Below are 21,161 nucleotides of genomic sequence, written 5' to 3'. Positions count from 1 at the left end.
TCTTGGATTATTATACTTCTCGATTTCCTCATTTGTCAAATGGATTTTTTTTTTTTTTTTTTTTTTTGAGACAGGGCCTCACTCGGTCACCCAGTCACCCAGGCTGGAGTGCAGTGGTGCGAACACAGCTCACTGCAGCCTCAGATTCCCAAGCTCAAGTGATCCTCCTGCCTCAGTCTTCCAAAATGCTGGGATTACAGGCATCAGATACTGCACCCAGCCAAATAGAAATAATATTAATCTCAGGGCTGGGCGTGGTGGCTCACACCTGTAATCCCAGCACTTTGGGAGGCCGAGGTGGGCGGATCACCTGAGTTCAGGAGTTTGAGACCAGCCTGGCCAACAGGGTGAAACCCCGTCTCTACTAAAAATATAAAAATTAGCCGGGCGTGGTGGCGTGCCTCAGGAGGCTGAGGCAGGAGAATTGCTTGAACCCGGGAGGCGGAGGTTGCAGTGAGCCAAGATCGCGCCATTGCCCTCCAGCCAGGGTGACAGAGTGAGACTCCATCTCAAAAAAAAAAAAAAAATATATATATATATATATGTATATATATATATATATCTCATAGAGTGTTTAGATGATTCAGTGAGTGTAATGCATTGATACAAGTTGGCTATTGTCATTAAAAGCTTCCTTTCAACTTTTGTGGCATAAAACCCTTTCTTCCAGAAGTTTCTCTGTTGGTCTTTGTCAATGAAAGAGAATCCCAATAGTCTTCATGCTTCTTGGGGATGAGGGTCTTGCGGGAGGTGGTCGTGGTTGGGGGTTCTGTCCATGAAGCCCCAGCCACTGCACAGAGATGATCTGGGGTTGTCTGCTATCTTCACCCTTGATGTGGAAGCATTTCTGGCTCATAAAGATAAGAGAACTTTAAAAGGGACTTCAGAGATGTCTGAAGGCTTTTCTAGAAATGTGTCATGGCTCAAGCAAACTATCGAGTGAGGCGAATCTGTAATTGCTCTCCACCCTGAGCCTTTTTTGCTGAGTTGTCTAAAACAAATTACCGAAACTCTCTGAGCATCAGGTTCCTCATCTGAAACTGGAAGATACTAACAACCACCTCGAGGAGGCATGATGGAGGTTGATGGGCTGAATCAGTAGGCAAAGCCTTCCCAGGGCCTGGCACACAGACATCCTTTCCCTGCTCCTAGAGGTTGAACATTTGTCTGGTCAGGCTGGAGGAGCCCCTAGAATCTGTGGCCAAGGCCTAGGACCCTTGGCATACTCCCCTTCTTCCTTTGTAGCCCCTATCCCTATAGTGAGCCAGCTGCCCTGTGGCTGGGCCTTGTACTGGGAGGGAAATGGAGAAGAGCGCTTTGACAGAGAAACATCCAGCTCAGAAGCGACCCGAGTTTCTGTTGGATGTGAGATCCACTACCGCCAATTCCAACTGTACATCCCCTTGGGGACACGGCCTGGGTCTGTGCGTCGTGGGGCGGACCCTCTACCACGTGCTCAGACCCTCCAGTGTGACAAGCCAGCCTGGTCTGGCTGGTGGAGCACAGGGGGACCGTGCCTGTCCCGTGGGCCTCAAAACTCCTCTGGGGTCAGGATCCTCTCACTGTTAGGGGAAGTCTCCACCCCTTTCAGTTGCCCTTTGGCTCCTGCAGGCCAGAGGTACTACTGAACAGCAATTTAAAAACACCAGAGTATGATAAGGCAGGTGGCATATTGCTGCAATATTTCAAAGTGGACAATGGGAAAATTAGCCCCCTTTCCAGGCAGCTGCTTCCAGGTCCTCAGCCTCAGGACGCTGGAGTCACATAGCTTAATGCTGTCATCATTTCCCCTTCTCCCTAAACCCTCTCCCAGTTAGTGGAATTTGGGCTGACGCTCTGCAGTGAAAGCCCTCTAATGTGTTGTAAATATTTATCTCTGCAAATCTCTGAAGCCATTTCAAAACAGAAAGACAGAGGAGGCACTTGCATGGTTCACCTGCCCCTCCCTGAAGGCCTGTTGTGTTTCCCAGGATGGTAGGCGCTGTGCTTACCTGAGCATGTCTTTTCTTTGCATCATTTCTTGATCTATTTTGTTGCATGTTGCTTTTTGTGTGTTAAGATGTGTCTGCCAAGAATTGTTTCTGGGAATAGGAGAAGGGAAAGGAGAGGACAGAAGGCTCACTTTTTTTTTTCTTCTGGATTTTTTTTCCTTTTCTTGTTTATTTTTGGGTATCATTAATTACTCACTCTGGGTTGTAATTCCACCCATGGTCAGATGACATGCTTGTGGCTGGTTTAATTGGATGCTGATGATGAGTTGAGTTGGCCCAAGCCATGTGCTGGGAGGGAAATGGAGAAGAGTGCTTTGACAGAGAAACGTCCAGCTCAGAAGCGACCCAAGTTTCTGTTGGATGTGAGATCCACCACCGCCAAATCCAACCGCACATCCCCTTGGGAATGTTGATTTGAAAATCTCCCAGCTGGTGCTGGGGCCATGCATGTCGCCCTCTGTGGTGTAATTGTACAATTACTGATCCATGGAAGTGACATCACAGAGAAGATGCTGGTTGGAGGGTAGCTGAGATGATAGCAGTAGGACCACCGAAATGTAAGGAATAAATGAACGAGATAACTGCCCCAAAGCCAGGAGGACATGAAACCTACAAATCATGAGGAAGGATGTCTGAGAAAAAGGAAGACTAGACAGCTACAAGACTCACAAGAATGGCCAGCACCCAAGGCTGCGTGAATGTCCACCATGTCCACCATTACATGGATCTGTAATTGTACAGAGGTATTGGCCGCCAGCCAGGCCTCAAACCCAGGCAGAAGGCGTAGGTGTTCTCAGCCCTGAAAATAGTCCCCTGGACAGCCAGGAACTCCTGAGGAGTGCTGCCAGGGCTGTGGCGGCAATGATGGTGACAGGGTCTTGGAGGTCTTGAAAGCTATACCTTTAGCTTGTACTCACTCGTCTTCATGCTGATATTTTCATTGGTTGAGATGCAGATACTCCATGAGCTAGTTGTGTTGGGTGCCTGTTTAGTCCTGTGCACACCCTTTGGTCCATTACACAATGCTTTCTGCTCTCTAGGAGTTTATGGCCTGTGTTGGGAGTGAGTTGGAGGTGACGGGGCTAATAAACACAAGAGCATTACCTAGGGAGTCAGTAGACCTGGCTTCTGAGATCAGCTTTGCCACCTAGCTTGAGTGTAATGCCTGACAAGTCTCTCTTCTTGGCCCTCAGCTTCCTCCTCTGTAAAGTGGGTAGAGTGGCCTCAGTTATAACCAGGCTTTTCAGATCTGCCATGCCATTCTTTTTGTTGTGTTTTCTCAAGATTTGGACATGGTGGACATTCAGGCAGCCTTGGGTGCTGGCCATTCTTGTGAGTCTTGTAGCTGTCTAGTCTTCCTTTTTCTCAGACATCCTTCCTCATGATTTGTAGGTTTCATGTCCTCCTGGCTTTGGGGCAGTTATCTCGTTCATTTATTCCTTACATTTCGGTGGTCCTACTGCTATCATCTCAGCTATCCTCCAACCAGCATCTTCTCTGTGATGTCACTTCCATGGATCAGTCTCATTTTGTCCTCACAATACCTTTAGTGTTCTGTGTAACCCTCTTTCCCCCACATATTTCCCACAGAGAGACAGCTACATCAAGGACCAGAGGCCAGAGGAACAGGCCCCTTTAGAAACCTCATCCTAATGAATTCCAGCTTTCCTAGTAAGCGTCTTTCTCTTCAACAGTGACATTTACAACTTGGCGTCTTATTTCATAATTACATACAGGGGCTAACCTCCTGGACAGGTGCCCGCAGGACAGTGCAGGCTGCACAGGGGCCTGTTGGCCTCCGGGAATAGAAGGGAGTGGCCTCCCATCTCAGTCGTTTTACATCGGTGTGAAGGGGTCACTTTGTGCTGGAGTTGCCGCCTGTCTCCTTCCTAGTCAGTGGATCTCACCTGGTGAAGTGTTACCAACTTTAAGCAAACCCTTCCTGGAAGGTGCTTTAGGAAGGAGGAGTTGTAAATAACATGGAAGCAGCTCAGATTCCGGTGTCTTAGGCCTACGTAGGACCTTTCCGGGTTTACTCCCAGCTGGTCCCTAAAGTGCAGGGGAAGTGCTCAGGTTTACTGAAGGGTATACTAAGACAAGATGAAGATGCTCATCCAGAAGCATCTGATAGTCCTGAGCCCCGCCCTCCCAGCACATTCCCATTCTCAAGGAGCGCCCTCTCCAGAAGGGTGGTGAGACAGGTACGCGGGTGGCCATGACCACAGGCAGGCAGGCAGGCAGCCGTGTGGGGAGCACAGAGCAGGAAGCCATGACTCCTGCAGGGCCTGTCTGGGGTGTTTAGACTGCTCCTTGCAGGGTAAGTAGGGTTTAGATGGCCTTGAAAGAGAGAGCACCTGTAGCAGGTGGTGGGCTTTCGATGTGATGATTGACGGGCTGACTAAATGCATGGCCCTTCCTCCCATCAGGAGTTTCTTTAGTTACAGCAAAATTATCCCAAGTTCCTTAAATTGCCTTCCCATAAATTCTACATTTGACCAGTGTGGTGCTGTGCTCCAGAATTCTGTTCCTCAAGGTCTCTAGGATCCCTGTGACACTGTCCATAAGCTATTTCCCACACAAGGCACAGGAGAGCCTCCCCATTTTAGCAAATGGAACAGCTGAGGTGCAGAGAAGTAAAATAACTTTCCCTGGGTCACAGGGTCAGTCAGCAGCAGAACTGGAAGTTGCACTCGTGTGTCTGATTCCCAGGCCGGGTACCAGGAACTTGCTCTCGCTGCTTCATCATTGAACCCCATGCGCCCCCTCTTTGGACCTCCCACAGCTGCTCTTCCATTTCAGACTTCAGCACTGGCCCCTCCCTGTGTTTTTTGCCACCTGCATATCTCTCTTGAGGGCAGGGTCCTGGTCAGCCCGGTGTCCGGCACAACACCTAGGATCCTGGTCAGGCTGGGCTGGGTGAAGGATGGGGGAATGACCTTCGCCAGTGCCTTCCTCCTGCACTTCTAGCCCGGAGTCATCTGGATGCAATGGAAGCAGGCAGCTCTTAGGTGCCAGGTGATTGTGACATTGAAGAATTTGGGCCCATCCTTTTAGGCAGTGGATTAAAAACACAGTGGTATCTGAGATCATTCAGCCGTTTCGCTCTGGTCAGCATCTTCACTTAACATACATCTGGGTTTGCAGAACGCACCGATAAAGGCCTGAGACCATAATGTTTTTTACTTCTCTCTTGTGTGGGTCATTTATCACCTGTGCTCCAAAGAGGAAACACCTGGATGCTTTGAGGGGTTTTTTTTTTTTTTTTTTTTTTTTTTTTTTTTTTTTTTTTGAGATGGCGTCTTGCTCTGTTGCCCAGGCTGGAGTGCAGTGGCGCGATCTCAGCTCACTTGCAACCTCTGCCTCCCGGGTTCAAGCAATTCTACTGCCTCAGCCTACTGACTAGCTGGAATTACAGGCACCTGCCACCACGCCCAGCTAATTTTTGTATTTTTAGTAGAGACGGGGTTTCACAATGTTGGTCAGGCTGGTCTCAAACTCCTGACCTCGTGATCTACCTGCCTCAGCCTCCCAAAATACTGGGATTACAGATGTGAGCCACTGTGTCCGGCCCGCTTTGAGTTTTATGTAGGGAAGTAGGGTGTCCACATAAGGTATCATCCAAATGAGATACTTTTGAGAGTGAAATGGTGCATGGTTAACAGTCACATCAGGACAGCAGGCCAACACTGGAGCGTGTGGTCGCCTAGTTTTAAGCAAAATGGATGTCTGCAGTTGGAAGAAAAGACACGGGCAGTCGTTTGTGAAGACTAATAGTGTGGACGGGTTGCTGGTAGATGAAAGGCCTTTTGTTCCAGCGGTAACTGTGCATCATTCACTGACAACAATAAGAGTCCAGTGCCCTTTTCTCTGCCCTCCACTTCATTTTCTGTCCGTGGCCGAGCCTCCCAGGAGGTGTGCCTGTGTCTCATCGTCCTTTTCTCTTTCCCGCAGAGATCCTGCAGATCATTCAGCTGGACCTAGACCTGAAGTTTAAGACCAACATCCGGGAGTTGTTTGAGGAATTTGACAGTTTCCTGCCAGGCGCCATCATCGGCATAGCCCGGGAGATGCAGCCAGTTTACAGGTGCGTCATGACTGCAGGGGGGCCACCTCCACGACCCCTCCCCACCCTTCACCCTCTCTCTTCTGCCACCCATGGCAGATTGGGATTTACTGGCGTCCGATCCTTCTGCACTTTAGTATCTTGGGAACACATTTGTACTTATTGCTTACAGTTGATCGTATGGGCAGGTGGGTCTGTCCCAAGCCATAGGTGCTACCTCATTATTTTGCCGGGGTTTGTGGCCTTTTTCTTCTGAAAAGCCCAGTTGTTTTTGTTGTTGGATCTGGTTAAGCTCAGAATTTTTAAATCTTGGGCTTTGCCTTACGGAGGAAGATTTAACTTCCCTTCTAGTGACCAGCTGGGCTTTCTTGGCCTGTGAGTCACCAGTGACCCCCATTCTCTATTAGCAGAGTGGGTGGATTGGTGGTCTTGTAGGGAGGGAAGACGTGGGAACACAGACTGGCATCAGTAGTCAGCACGAAGAAGCACATTCCGCATGATGCTGCATTTGGTTGTCAAGCCTGTGTCATGGAGAAACTCCAGGACCTAAGAACCGTTCTTGAATATTCACTGTAGCGTTATTTGTAGTAGCCAAAACTGAAAACGACTTAAATGTGCTACTTAGCAGAATGGATAAATAAAACGCATTGATTCAGTTGAGTGCTATACAGCAACAGCAAAAAAGGGAACGACTCCCTGCGGTGAGAGCGAGACTAAACTGGAGCCTTTTAGGGATGCGTGTGCAGGTGTGGAGAATGGGAAAGGAGAAGGGGGTGATGCTTCCCAAAGCTGCGTGGCAGGCGGTGGGGGGTGTGGGGGTGGGTTGGCTCTGGAGAGCTGCAAGTTCTCAGTTCCCCACTTAGCTTCTTGTTTGCATGCACTTTTTTGTGTGTGTTCTTGTTCTACATCTTATAATTAAAAAAAAAAAAAAAAAAGGAAAGGAACAGCTGAAGCGGGTTTTGATTACAATAAACCAGGCCCATGGCCCTGGGTCTGGAGAGTTTCATGTTGCTGGCTGTTTCTCCAGCGGATAGAGCGATAGCACACCCAGAGCAGAGCTGCCGAGTTTGCTTGGAAAGGGCTGGGATTTTGTTTCCCGCAGGCATGCCCTGCTCTTTGTTCTCAGTGCACACCGTGATGCTGGCTCCCTGAGGACCTTCCTGGAGGGAGGCCCAGTCGTTGGAGAGCTGCAGAGTACAGGCAACTAGTGAGTCAAGAGCCTGTGTTTCCCCTCAGAGGGAGGGGGTGAAGAGACAGCTTCAGCCCGGTTGTGGCTATTTGCATGACCCAGATCACATAACAGGAAATTCCTGCAAGGCCCCTGAATGAGCTGATAACTCCTCCGGCCGTGTGGACTTTTCTCCCTTATATAACCCTCTCACGTGTGGCCCCAGAGTCACTGGGTAGGCCTCTTCCTCTGAGGTCAGGGGTTGGCGACTTGAGAGGGTTTGGGCAGACACCTGCCATCTTAAGTGTAGAAGACTCCCCACCTTCTTCCCTCCCCTTCATACCAGGAAGATCTTCTGCTGGGGTCCTTGATCCAACAGAGGGAGGTGATAGTGTTCGCAGTGGTGAATCCATATGGGTCTGCAGCACCCTCACTTCCTGCCTCCTCAGAAGAAAGAATTTGAGGGGCCTTAGGCAGCGTGAGAGACCGAGGCAAGTTTTAGAGCAGGAGTGAAAGTTTATTAAAAAGCTTTAGACCAGGAATGAAAGGAAGAAAAGTCCACTTGGGAGAGGGCCAGTGTGTGACTTGAGAGATCATACGTGCTGTGTGACTTTTGACTTGGGGTTTTGTACATTGGCGTGGTTCTGGGGTTCGCGTTACTCCTCCTCCGGTTCTTCCCTGAGGGTGACCTGCCAGCCCCTGGGAGGGGGCACAGTGTGTTTACTGAGGTTGTGCACATGCTCCCTGGAGAACTCAAATGAAGTAACACGTGGAAGCTCCCGTTGTAAGAGAGACCCTCATTAAAGAGCATTTCCCCTCCCTCCCTCTCTCCCTCCCGAAATCTTCACTCCTCTTTGTGTTTTCTTTACCAGATGGTTTGTTCCTCTGATTTATTCCCTGGTTTCTTCCCTTACCAGTCCAGCCTTGCTAGAGGAGGGTTCACCGTTTCACTTCCTAGTGCACATGCTTGAGCCCACGTGCCCAACTCCCAAGATCTTACCAGGAAGCTGCTGGTCATCAGTTTCAGGTTCTTTCTATCTACTGGGACCCTGCCTTTCCCTGGCGCTGGCTGCATCCAATTATCATAGAGAGACGGTTGACAACTGCCTGACCATCAGCTGATGGTCGCCTGACATTCCTGGTGGTGGTGGAGCCCTCTCCTGCCCTGCTCATGTCTGACTAGCTACCTGGTGTAACAATAGAGGCAGCCTCAGAGTCCCAAGCCCTAGATACTAGTCCCAACTCTGCCACCTTGGGGCCTTTGTTCCCCCACCTGAGAAGGAGAAGAGCTCAGCTCTAAGTCCCCCCTCCCTGGCTCTGGCATTGGGGGTTACAGCCCTTTGGACCCTCATTGTCCTCCCTCCATCTGGAATTGCCTGTCTGCTGGTGAGCTCTTTAGGGATCGGGGAGAACTGATGTCATGGGGTGTTTAAACTGGGCTAAGTATTAAATGCAGTTACAGCTCTGATGCCTTCAAGGCCTGCTTTGGAATCTTCTCATGTAATGTAAGTGGAAACTTGGAATGGCATGCTTAGACAGGATTGGCCAGAATTTGTATTTTCTGTAGATCTAGGATTTTATAAACAGTGCAACTTAAAATCAGTTTAATTATCTGGACTTCCTGAAAGAAAGCTCTGAAAGATTTTAGATTCGAAATGAAACTGAGTTTTTCTAACCCTGAGCATCTTTAATTTTCATTATGTGCTATGATAACTATGAGACCTCCACTGCAGCAGAGTCTGAAGAATGCCGTTTGCAGGGCCTGGGCACTCAAAAATCAACAGAGACTTATACTCCTTTACATGCTCCCTCCCTCCACCCCTCAGCTGAAATGTTTCTAGAGACCTTTAATAATGGAGTCTGCAGATGACAGCCCTGCACTGCCGTGTGCCCCGCTGGCTCTGGGGAATTGCCTTGTAACATTTGCAGTCTCATGCTGGGGCTGGGAATGGCTTGGTACTGGCTGGCCGACAAGGAATTAAGCATGTTTTTTGCCTTCTTCCACAAGAAGACTGGGGACCTCTGGGGACCTGGGAGATCCGGCGTTAATTGTCTGCTGCTTTGGAGTGTTCACCTGGCTGGGAGTGGGGTTAGGGTGGGGAGGCTAAGAGAAGGAAGAGGATGGGAATGGAAGGGGAGAGAGGAAGCAGGGACAGGGCAGCCGGCCTTTCTCTTGAGCAGGCAGTCTCAGCCCTTGGGCTTGGCCATTGCTGTTTTGGGGGATCCGCAGTGCAGACGTCAGACTGCTTCCCACAGAGGTGCCCTCTTGCCCCTGCCCAGGACTTCCATGGAACTGGCAGTGGGCTCTGACCATCAAGGGGTCTCCCCAGAGAGGGGAGTGAGGTGGACAAGTGTTTTATTTTAAGAACAACATGCTAGCATCTATATGAAAGGAAAATTTAAACACAAAACAGCACAAAACCAAATCTTGACTAGGTAAGCAGACACATTTTAATCTGGAAACTTGCTGAGCGGGAATAGATTTGGATCTCCCCAGCTGTGTCATTTTTATAGTCACTTGTCCCATAGTTACTTTACCTCAAAAGGGCACATTTTAAGTCATTTTTATGGCAGTATCCCCTGTATTGTGTGCCATGAGTGTTGTTAGAAGCTTGGAGGAGGTGCGGGAGGAGAAGTTATTCCCCACTGTCCATTTGACAAATAAGTTTTTTCACATTGTTTCACAATTCCCCCTCCCCAAATTTTTGTATTTTCTGTATAAATCTTATAGGATTTTATAATCCTAGGTCCATGGGACTGACAGTGTTTTCTGGAAAGTGACACAGGGATCATAGGATATTAGTGTAGGGAGAGAGGAGCCTCTCTCTCTCTCGGGTCCCTGTTGAGATTCTGTTGCGTCTAGCATCCCGTGACCTTCCCCATCTGCAAATCATAGCGCTGTAGTCATCTTGGATGGAGCGTCACCTTTCCTTTCTCTGACCTTTTCTCTGTCTCTTCATCAGGAGCTAAACCCCTGGACAGGTCCTCAGTGGTGATGTGTTTAGTTGGGATAAGTGGCCAAGAGGAGAATTTCAAAGATAGCCAGCCGTGTTTTGTAAAGACGCGCCATTTTGAATTTGTTTCCTTATGAGAGTATTAGAAAAGTAAACTGCTGTGCCCCTTTATGTGCAGCTATAACAGTGATAAAGGTGAGCCAGCAGGTGAACGAGCTTGATGTGGAGGAAATAGCATCGGGTCGTACTCAGAAGTGAATTCTCCATGTGACACTTCGCGAGTCACTGGATTCTCTGACCCTCTGTTGTTTGGTCTGTAAGTGGGATACGTATCTCTAGCACACAGAATTACTGGAGGACTCAAATGAAGTAACAGTGGAAGTTTCTTTTGTGAGAGAGACCCTCATTAAAGAGTGTTTCCCCTCCCTCCCTGCATCCCTCCCATAATCTTCACTCCTCTTTGTGTTTTCTTTACCAGATGCTTTGTTCCTCTGGGCTCCTCCTACTCAATCCCTCCCCCAGGCATATAGGGTTGCCATTTAAAATACAGGGCACCCAGTTAAATGGAGCTTCATATAAATAACAAATAAGTGTTTTGTATGTTAAATATGTCCCAAATATTGCACGGGACATACTTATACTAAATAATTGTTTATTATCTGAAATTTAAATTTATTTTTATTTATTTTTATTTTTTAAAGACAGTCTCTCTCTGTTGCCCAGGCTGGAGTGCAGTGGCACAACCTTGACTCACTGCAGCCACCGCCTCCCAGGTTCAAGAAATTCTCCTGCCTCAGCCTCCCGAGTAGCTGGGACTATAGGCACGAGCCACCACTCCCAACTCATTTTTGTGTTATTAGTAGCCATGTTGGCCAGGCTGGTCTCGAACTCCTGACCTCAAGTGATCCGCCCGCCTTGGCCTCCCAAAATACTGGGATAACAGGTATGAGCCACGACACCTGACCCTGAAATTTAAATTTTAACAGATATCCCGCTTTTTTCCTAAATCTGGCTGCCCACCTCTACCCAGGATTGTAAAACTTCCCTTTTTAGCAGCAGCAGGTGATCTGGCTCTCCTACAAGATCCTGGAGTGAACGGGAACAAAGGCTATGGAAGTGGAGCTTGCAGGGAAACCAGGGTAAGAGACGGAGGGGGTGGGAGGCAGCCCTCAAGGTCTCTTTGCGGCTCCAGGCTTAGAGGTCACCACTCTGCAGGACTTAGGAAGCCAAACTGTGGACTGGGTCATTTGGGGAGGCCACTGGGACCAGGAGGCCTGGTCATGGCTTGGCTTCAGGCCTCAGGGCTCCTGCTGACCCCGAAGTGATGGGGCGAGAGAGAGAGAGAGAGAGAGAGAGAGAGAGAGAGTGTATGTTTGAGAGAGTGTGCGTGTGTGTGTGTGTGAGTGTGCGTGTGTGTATGTGAGTGTGTGTGAGTGTGCATATGTGTGAGTGTGTATGTGTGAGTGTATGTGCATATGTGTGTGTGAGTGTGCGTATGTGTATGTGTGTGAGAGAGTGTGTGTATGTGAGTGTGTGTGTATATGAGTGTGTGTGTATGTGTGAGTGTATGTGTATGTGTGTGTATGTGTGAGTGTATGTGTGTCAGTGTGCGTGTGTGTATGTCTGAGTGTATGTGTATGTGTGTGTGTGTGTGAGAGTGTGTGTGTATGTGTGTGTGTGTGAGTGTGTGTTATGTGAGTGTGTGTATGTGGGCTGCGGCCCTTTGTTATGGTCACTTTGTGGAGCTGGCCGCCTGAGGATCCTCTGAATGGGAGCTTGTTGGTGGCGGCACAGGCTTCCGGTTTCATTCTGCCCGGGCTCTGCGGGCGGCTGTGTGCTGTGTGAGCCCAGGCCCACCCTGAGGAGGAAGCGGCAGGCTATCCCTGTCAGCCGCTGATAACATGCCACCAGGCAGCAATTCGCTTTTGTGTTAAGTATTTTAATCGTGTCCACTCGTTCACCTTTTTAAGTCACATGGTTTTGTTGATGGTGCTGTGCCAGCCTCGGGTTCTTCCAGACGCTCGGAAGGAAAGCTGCTTTGCAGGCTGCGTCATCCCACTCCGAGGACTGGTGCTGGACTCCCAGGGGAGTGTTGGGGAGGGAGTGAGCACCAGCACAGACGGAAGAAGGGAGGATGTGGACTGACCACCTCTACCACTCACTTGCTGTGTGACCTTGGGCAAGTCTCTTGACCTCTCTGAGCCTTAGTCTCTTTAGCTGAGAAATGGAGATTATAACACTATATGTGGCAGAGTTGAGGGAGATGGAATCAGATGATGTATTTATAGTGCCTAGGACAGAGCAGCACTCCTGGGTGGTGGTGGCAACGTTATCCACAGTCCCAGCTTGGCTACTGATAAGTTCTGTGAACCTAGGGAAGCCACTTAACCTCAGCCTCAGTTTCCTTATATGTACAATTGGGGCTGCTGACAACTTAGCAAAATTATTGCTCATCTTTTGGCTTCTCAGCATCTAAACCCCCTTCCTAGAATTTGGGAATTCTTTGCCATAGAAGCCTGCCTCCCATTATGGAAGACAAAAAGGCTGGATATGTTATCTCCTGGCTTCCTCGTAGCTAGCTAGGGTGTTGGTACTGTGTTTCCCTCCTTCCTGCTTCTGCAGAAATTACCATCATACATTTATTAATAGTGTCTTATCTATACAGACCAGTTTTTATGGTTTTACCCTAAACAATGTAAGGTATTTGCAAAACAGAAACAAAGAGAAAATAACTAGTCCGCAATAGTGAAGAACATTTTAATATCCCAGAGAATATTGGAAACCAGGGATCAAAGATGGGGGGAGGGACGAATGTAGACTGCAGTATAGTTGCAGCAGAGGAGGAAGGGACGAGGACAGAGGGAGAGACCGAGGACTGCGCCCGAGGCAGCCCCCACTCCCTGTTTCACTGAGCCTGGCTTCCGCTTTCCCCAGTGCATGGCGTGTTTGGTCCCTGCTACGCTGCACAGAGGGTGAACATCTGGCCCTTTGCTTGCTTCCAGGTTCCAGCTGTGGCTCTAGCCCTGATCTCCAATATGGTTGCTGTTCCATTTCTGGCCTATGGAGATGTTTATCTCCTTTTCAGTCCCACTGTGCCCTTTCCTCCTGCTGCCCCCCAACACCGGATGAAAACCATTGTTATCTAAAACTCATCATTAAAAAATGATCCATTTTTGTTTTAAATAGCATATGGAGGTTATTATTTTTCCAGAAATTTTCTATACTTTTATCGGGTGTGTGTGTGTGTGTGTGTGTGTGTGTATATATATATGTAAATAAACTCTCTATACCTTTGTACATCTTTTTTTGTTCACTTAACAGTGTATCTTGACCATCCTTATACCTAAGTCAGCCTTCTTTGATAAATGTTGCTAGTCCCTTGATATGACTTTTCTTTTTACTATGAAAACCTTCCAACATATACAAAAGTAGAAAGCATCATGTAATATTTCTGGATGCCCCAATATTATAATATCCATGCAGCCTCAATAACTATCAGCCCTTAGCCAATCTTCGTTTTACGTCTCCTCCCACCCACTTTTCCTCTTCCCCTGATTATTTTGAAACGAATCTCAGTCGTCACAGCATTTCGTCTGTAAATGTCATTTTCAGTCTATTAGTTTTTTGAAAACACATCTGCTGTGGCCGAGTTTAGAGCTGAGGAGAGTTATATGAGCTCATAGTGCCACTCTGTCTTCAAGTTCCTCAGTCTGAAATCAGTTGGTACAAGGGAAGAAAATAGAGAGAGGCAGCACTAACCTCTAGCCAACCGCACTTTCCATCTCTGTGCAGATTGCCTCATGTCAGGATGTTAGTGTGACCCTCACGTCTGGAAGGCTTTATGGCTGATATAAATTCAGGTCCGTTGTTCACTAGGCGTGAAGCCCTCCGTTATAAGGAAACTAGCCACCACCCTCACTACAAGATGCATACATGTAGGACTTGAAGATAAAAGCTATTGGGTTCTTTTCATCTCTCTGATACCTGAAGATGAATTTCTTGAACCTTGTTCTCGTGTTTAAAAAAAAAAATTAACCAAGATTGAGCCTGTCAGTTTCTATTAGAGTTAAATCTGAGTAAAGGAGAAAAAAGCTTGCCACCTTTTAAAATAGTGATTCCTTCACTCCCTGGGAGTTAGAAAACTGGGCTAAGTGTTTTTGTGTAGCCCTTGTGACCTGGAGGCAGTGCTATAACCCCTGCAGGAATTACTCATAAAAAGGGAGGGATGTATCTACCCTATGGTAGAGATCAGAAGTCTACTATGAGGTTGTCATTTTTAAATAACATCAGTGGAAAAGGTATTTTAAAAGGAAAACTCTGTATAGAGAACCCAAGCGGGATTGTGTTGCTGTCGATGTGACTGGGTCTTACCTGATGGCTGTGCCTCCCGGGCAAGCTAGGAGCTCTGGGATGACGTCTGAAGACTCGGGTGCATAGCGGGGGCTGCCGAAAATCTGAGTGTGAGGCTGAGAGATGAGGTCCAGGCTGAGCACGTGAGAAGCTTCCTGTGTCTGAAAACACGACTCCCTCCAGTTCTTTTGTCTGTCTGCACATTATGAGTATTTTGGTACTACTGAATCCGTTTCTAAAAGTTCACCACATCGTGCCTGACACAGGTGTCTCCTGAAAGAACGAGTGAGGAAGTGAATGCGTGGACGGGGTGGGCCTGGGAGGCAGCCCTTCTGTTCTGTTTATGCTGTGCAGACCGATGCCAGGCACTTCGATGTTTGCTGAGTGAATGCAGAAACAGATGTGCGGTCAGAGGGCGTTTCCTCCAGGGTGCTGGCCAGTTGCTAAGTCAGCCTCTTTAGTCCCGTTACTGGTCTTATAGAAGTTGCTTTCACATTCAGTTTTTGTTTGTAAAGACAGTCCATGGAAAAGTTTGTTATTCTCAGTTTGTTTGTTTGTTTGAGACATAGTTTCTTTCTTGTCGCCCAGGCTGGAGTGCAGTGGTGTGATCTTGGCTCACTGCAACCTCTGCCTCCCGGCGTCAAGCGATTCTCCTGCCTCAGCCTCCCAAGTAGCTGGGATTACAGGCGCCCACCACCATGCCTGGCTAATTTTTGTATTTTTAGTAGAGACAGGGTTTCATCATGTTGGCCAGGCTGGTCTCGAACCTCCTGACCTCAGGTGATCCACCTGCCTGGGCTTCCCAAAGTGCTGGGATTACAGGTGTGAGTCACCATGCCTGGCCTATTCTCAGTTTTTTATTTGGTTTATTGTGTGTGTGAGCCATAGGATTGTTCCCATCAGGAATTACGAAGTAGAAGACATGCCTCTTGCTTTCAAGGAAGATATAATGTGAGAGAGATAGGGTAGATAAAACTTAATGAAAACACAAATGCCTGCAGTGTCAACACCAAGTCAGTACTGCTCTTTAGAGATATCCCATGGAGAAGACACAAAGACTTTTTGCTGTAGGAACTGTACATTTTCCTGAGTGGCTGACCTCTCCCTCAGCTTAATATTCTGCCTTCAGCTGGGCATGGTAGCCTGCACCTGTAGTTCCAGCTACTTGGAAGGCTGAGGCAGAGGGGTCGCTTAAGCCCAGGAATTCTGTGGGTGTCTGCACTAAGTTTGGCATCAACTTGGTGACCTCCTGGGAACGGGGGACCACCAAGTTGCCTAGGAAGGGATGAAGCAACCCAGGCTGGAAATGAAGCAGGTTAAAACTCCTGTGCTGATCAGTAATGGGATTACGCCTGTGACTAGCCATGCACTCCAGCCTGGGCAACATAGCGAGACCCTCTCTCTAAAAAAAAAACAAATAAAAGGAGTTCTGCCTTCAAAATGCTAAGAAGTGGGTGTCATGTTCCCTTCTTTCCTCTGAAAAGTCTCTCGGAGTGGTGTTTGGCTTTGCAATGCAGGTGTACCCTCTAAGAGTGCTCTTGGGATAGACCAAGCTCTGTGCCCGAATAGAAAGCTTGCTGGGCAGGCATTTGCTGAGAGTTTGGCTGTGTAGTAGAGAGAAACCAGACTCTGTCCTCCAGGAGCTTGCAGTGGGAGGTGGGTCTGGACAGGGCTACAGCGGAAGCACAGCAGTGGATGATGGGCCCACAGGACTGTGTGCTTTTTTGCATTGCTGCAATCTGTTTCCTATGCCAACAAAACATCATCGCATTGAAAGAACCTTATTTGTAATCCAGGCAGCAGAAAGGCTTATCTGTAAGCATCTTCCTGGGAAAAAAAAGCAAAACAGCACAGTTGAATCCCAGTGGCATGTGTACAAGGGGACCTTCTGTAACAAACCGTGTGTGGAAAGGACTGAGCTGAGCGTGACCAGCCCCACGTGAAGGGAATTTCAGTATGGCTCCATGGCCATCTCAGGTGCAGACTTCAGCCACAGGACTGCATTTCTTCTGTGGGTTCCTAAGTGAAACGGATCTGCAGTTCCCATCCCTCTGCTTCCAGGTTAGCACCAGAATTGGCTCTTATAGAAATATCAAGCTTTCAATCTGAGCCTGGGGTTGAATTGAACATCTCTCTCCTCCTCCTGCCTTAGGTGACTTCTTTAAATGAGCTGCTTACTGTTGATCATAGAGAACCCCTATGATTTTCTATTTCACGGCAGCAGAATTGACCCCAGCATCAAGGAGCTGCCCAAAGGAGTGTTTTGATCCAGGAACCCAGGCGTCTGCCTTTTGGGGACTGCTCTATCACTGTTTGTAAAAGAGGAAGCTGAACCAGAATTGGCGTAGTATGTCGTGATTTGCCTGGATGTCTGCCGTGTCCTTGCGTCTGTAGACGAGTGCTCATTATGAGGCTGGTGGGTTCTATGGACTTTCAGAAATGTGAAGTCACAGAGATGCTCGCAGGGCCCCATTAGTGCCGGTCACTGTGGAGTGAGGTGCCTGTCACGTGGCTTCCACTTCATCTCCCTTGGCTCTGTTAAAAAAACAAACACAAAGAAGCCCACTGCTGCTCTTCATCAAATCAAGCCCAGTCTCTGCATGGAAGCCCACTGCTCCTCTTCATCAAATCAAGCCCAGTCTCTGCATGGAAGCCCACTGCTCCTCTTCATCAGATCAAGCCCAGTCTCTGCATGGAAGCCCACTGCTCCTCTTCATCAGATCAAGCCCAGTCTCTGCATGGAAGCCCACTGCTCCTCTTCATCAGATCAAGCCCAGTCTCTGCATGGAAGCCCACTGCTCCTCTTCATCAGATCAAGCCCAGTCTCTGCATGGAAGCCCACTGCTCCTCTTCATCAGATCAAGCCCAGTCTCTGCATGGAAGCCCACTGCTCCTCTTCATCAGATCAAGCCCAGTCTCTGCATGGAAGCCCACTGCTCCTCTTCATCAGATCAAGCCCAGTCTCTGCATGGAAGCCCACTGCTCCTCTTCATCAGATCAAGCCCAGTCTCTGCATGGAAGCCCACTGCTCCTCTTCATCAGATCAAGCCCAGTCTCTGCATGGAGGCCCACTGCTCCTCTTCATCAGATCAAGCCCAGTCTCTGCATGGAAGCCCACTGCTCCTCTTCATCAAATCAAGCCCAGTCTCTGCATGGAAACCCTTTCCTTTGCTGCCAGGACCATCCTTTGTTGACTGGCCCAAGGATCACGAACTTGGAACTCTAAAGAAAGCAGGATAATTCTAGCTCTCCACTTGGGCTGACAGTGAACAGGACTTTCATGTTCCTAATGATGTCATTGCAGCTCATTGGTATTCAGCTTTCAGAGAGCCTGGAAGATTGCGTCTAAGCAGGTAGAGACATAAGGGTGAATCATATTATTTACAAAGAATAACCAGAGCAGAGAAAAGGCACCCCTATTTCTTCTGCCAGTACCTTCCTGCCAAGATGTTGGCAGGGTTTGGGAGGGGTACGGAGTGTGACCTTGGTCTTGCGGGCCACTTTTCTACTCACATCTCATACCCTTTTAGCTGCTGCCCAAGGTTAAAGGCATCACACAGAGGATCAGGCAAACACACTTCTGCATAAAAGGAGTAGTAGAATCCTTGAGGACCTTTTGGTGCAGGGGAGACTGAAACAGTTAGAAAGGAGGAACTGTTTGGCCGGGCACAGTGGCTCATGCCTGTAATCCCAGCACTTTGGGAGGCTGAGGCGGGCGGATGGCCAATGTGGTGAAACCCCGTCTCTCCTAAAGATACAAAAAATTAGCCAAGGCACGTGCCTTTAATCCCAGCTACTCGGGAGGCTGAGGCAGGAGAATCACTTGAACCCGGGAGGCGGAGGTTGCAGTGAGCCGAGATTGCACCATTGCATTCCAGCCTGGGCGACAGGGCAAGACTCTGTCTCAAAAAAAAAAAGGAACCGTTTGACCCCCTTTGCCAGCCAGAATCTGGGAGAGATTTGTGGATGAAAAAAGCCACAAATCAACCCCAGGAATACCTGGGTGGCATGTGATTAGCCAGCCATTTGCACCGATCAGATTAGAAGAGGCCCAATCCCTGGTCCACATGCCATATCACACTCAAGATGGAATGGAGTGGGCGGTTGGCTGGGCACGGTGGCTCATGCCTGTAATCCTAGCACTTTGGGAGGCCCAGGCGGGTGGATCACTTAAGGTCAGGAGTTTGAGACCAGCCTGGCCAACATGGTGAAACCCCGTCTCTACTAAAAATACAAAAATCAGCTGGGCATGGTGGCGGGTGCCTGTAATCCCAGCTACTTGGGAGTCTGAGCAGGAGAATTGCTTGAATCTGGAAGCAGAGGTTGCAGTGAGCCAAGATCTCGCCCTTGCACTCCAGCCTGGATGAGAGCAAGAGTCCATTTAAAAAAATATATATATATAATATATATATATATATTTATATATTTTTTATATATTATATATATATATATAAAATGAGAGAACATTTGATTAGCTCTCAAAGGAAAAGGTGATCATCTAGTAAATGTAACAATACAGCAACAGGTATAAGAAGAGCCCATATGTGATTCAGAAACTGAGGGTACAGCCTACAGCAGTTTAATTTCAGGTAAATGCCTCCAGGAAGTAAGACACATTTTTACAATTTAAAAATGGATTGTAGAAGAGAGGGAAGGAAAGCAATTGATTGAAAACCCTTCTGTGCCCTGGCTCCTGGCTAGTGTTTCTGATGGTTCTGTGTTTTGTTTTGTGTAAATGTGGGCCCAGTGTTACCAGATGTTCTGATTTTTTTTCTTTTCAAAAGAAGCCAGAACTCTGTGTTGTTAATGTAAAAGCTTCTGATTTTAAAATATCGGCAATTAAGCAGACAATCTGCTGGCCAAAAAACCACATCTGTGTACCAGACTGAACCCAAGAATGGCCAGGTTGAGAACTCTGGTTTAAAGGCTCATTGAGGCAAAAAACTGGCCAAATGCTCCCACCGTCAGTTGGACCCTGTGAGGCTTTGGTGGGCTGGTCTTGGGAACTGACCCCTAGAGTTTTGTTTAGGTGCACTCCAACTTCGTTTTTTCCGAACATTTTCTCCTGTTACTTGAAATAGTTGATTTTTATTGGTAATTGAAAATTCCATCAAATGTTTCTCTGCCTAACCTCAGATTTAGCTAATAACTAAATGTCAAGGCCAAGCATAATTCTTGTCCAGAAATGCAATTTTGGAAGAAAGTGAAAAGATCACCAGACTCACCATTTTTAGAGGTGCAATTACTTTAATTGTCTGAGAGGTTGAATGTGTATAAGAGCATCTTTAAACTCTTCTCGGTGTCCGAAGATGCTTTTGGGAGGTTGAAGGCCTGGCCAGGGAGGAATGGAGGGAGAGAAATCCAAAGGGAAGAGAGAGAAGGAGGGAAGGGAGCAGCCTGGGCGTGGTGTGGCAGGTATATCCTCACTGCTTCCCACTTCACCATCCTCCCTGTTCGACGCTGCCTCCCAAGCAAGCCTGGGCGGGCTGGCCGCCTGAAGACCCCGGCATACGCACACGCCCCAGCCCCAGCCCCAGCCCCAGCCCTGGCTGCCTGCTCGGCAGTGCCATTGAGGGCACTGTTAATGGCATCACAAAGTGGCCTCTTTGATGGCCCATTTGAAAATGGTCTACAGTCAGGAATAGTTGTATTTCTCCTGGATAACTTATTTTTTCCTTCTGTACAACTAATTAGGTGTCCCATTTTTCAGTTGACTAATAGAAAACTTATAGCTGAATTTGTGGTACACCTACAGCAGGCTTACGGTTCTCATAGGACACATTTTGGTGTCTTTGCCAGCTAAGATAAGTTCCTTCAGGGACAAAAGGAGGGATAAAATTGGAAGAAAAGGAAGGAGAGTGGGAACCAGTGTGAGCAGTCTGAATGAGACCCTGCCACCGAAGACTCCATTTTCTACATCTGCCTGCCCACCGTAGTAAGTAAAGATAAACATCATGAGAAATAGTTACCATTCATATATTGTTTAAACTAGAACACTTTTGATAACAAAGGTTGGCGGGGGGGGGGGGGGGGGGGGCGGCGCTAGGACAACAAATGTGACCCAGGGCTGTCCCAGGCCTCGGGAGACACCAGCAACCTAAGCGTGATGTGGTGGAGCAGGGAGGGTCAGAAGAGGAGACTGGGGAGGGAACCAAGGCAGGGGAGAGAGGCTGTGGAGGGCTCACGTATTTGGGGTCAGAAACAGCCGCTGGGGTCAGCATTGTGTTCTCTATGGTTGAAATAAGGAGACAATCAAAGTTGTGATTACGTGAATCACGTGGTTTATTGCTACACAAAGAGATTTTGTTTTCCTTTGGTTCACAATGCCTAAGAAGGAGCAGAATAATGAGAACAATTCTCTCAGGGAATGCATTAGCCATGGAGTGAGTGGCTTCCAAAATTACTACAGTCTAGTCGCTCAATTAGGCGGGAAGCAGGCCTCTGTGGGAAGTAAAGTCTAACTAAAGTGTGAGGGGTACCTTTATACAGGTGGCTGTTGCGAGAGATGACCCACACAGTGGAGATGCTGGACAACACGTTAGATTCCCAGAGCATTGGCTGGCTGGCGCTGGCTGGCGAGGGTTCTGAGATTTGCTCAAAGGCTAATGGAGCGTGACCCCACTGAGCTCTCGGTC

General features: G+C 48.2%; 1 protein-coding gene across 3 annotated transcripts in view; it reads left to right on the top strand.

The window, feature by feature from the left end:
• The window catches only part of XXYLT1 (xyloside xylosyltransferase 1), a 196,792-nt gene that overhangs the window by 105,783 nt on the left and 69,848 nt on the right, over positions 1-21,161 (top strand). For 2 of the 3 annotated variants that reach the window (XM_054482823.2, XM_063662580.1), the window contains exon 3: positions 5,943-6,075. In XM_054482823.2, coding sequence (XP_054338798.1) covers positions 5,943-6,075 — 133 coding nt within the window. Of the gene's footprint in view, positions 1-2,488; positions 2,775-3,581; positions 3,663-5,942; positions 6,076-21,161 lie in introns of those variants that run through there. The other variant, XM_054482825.2, reaches the window with a different exon arrangement.

The sequence above is a fragment of the Pongo pygmaeus genome, chromosome 2 (assembly GCF_028885625.2).
Source record: "Pongo pygmaeus isolate AG05252 chromosome 2, NHGRI_mPonPyg2-v2.0_pri, whole genome shotgun sequence".
Classification (NCBI taxonomy): domain Eukaryota; kingdom Metazoa; phylum Chordata; class Mammalia; order Primates; family Hominidae; genus Pongo; species Pongo pygmaeus.
Note: the sequence above shows the minus strand (reverse complement) of the source record. Positions and strands in the feature narration are given on the sequence as shown.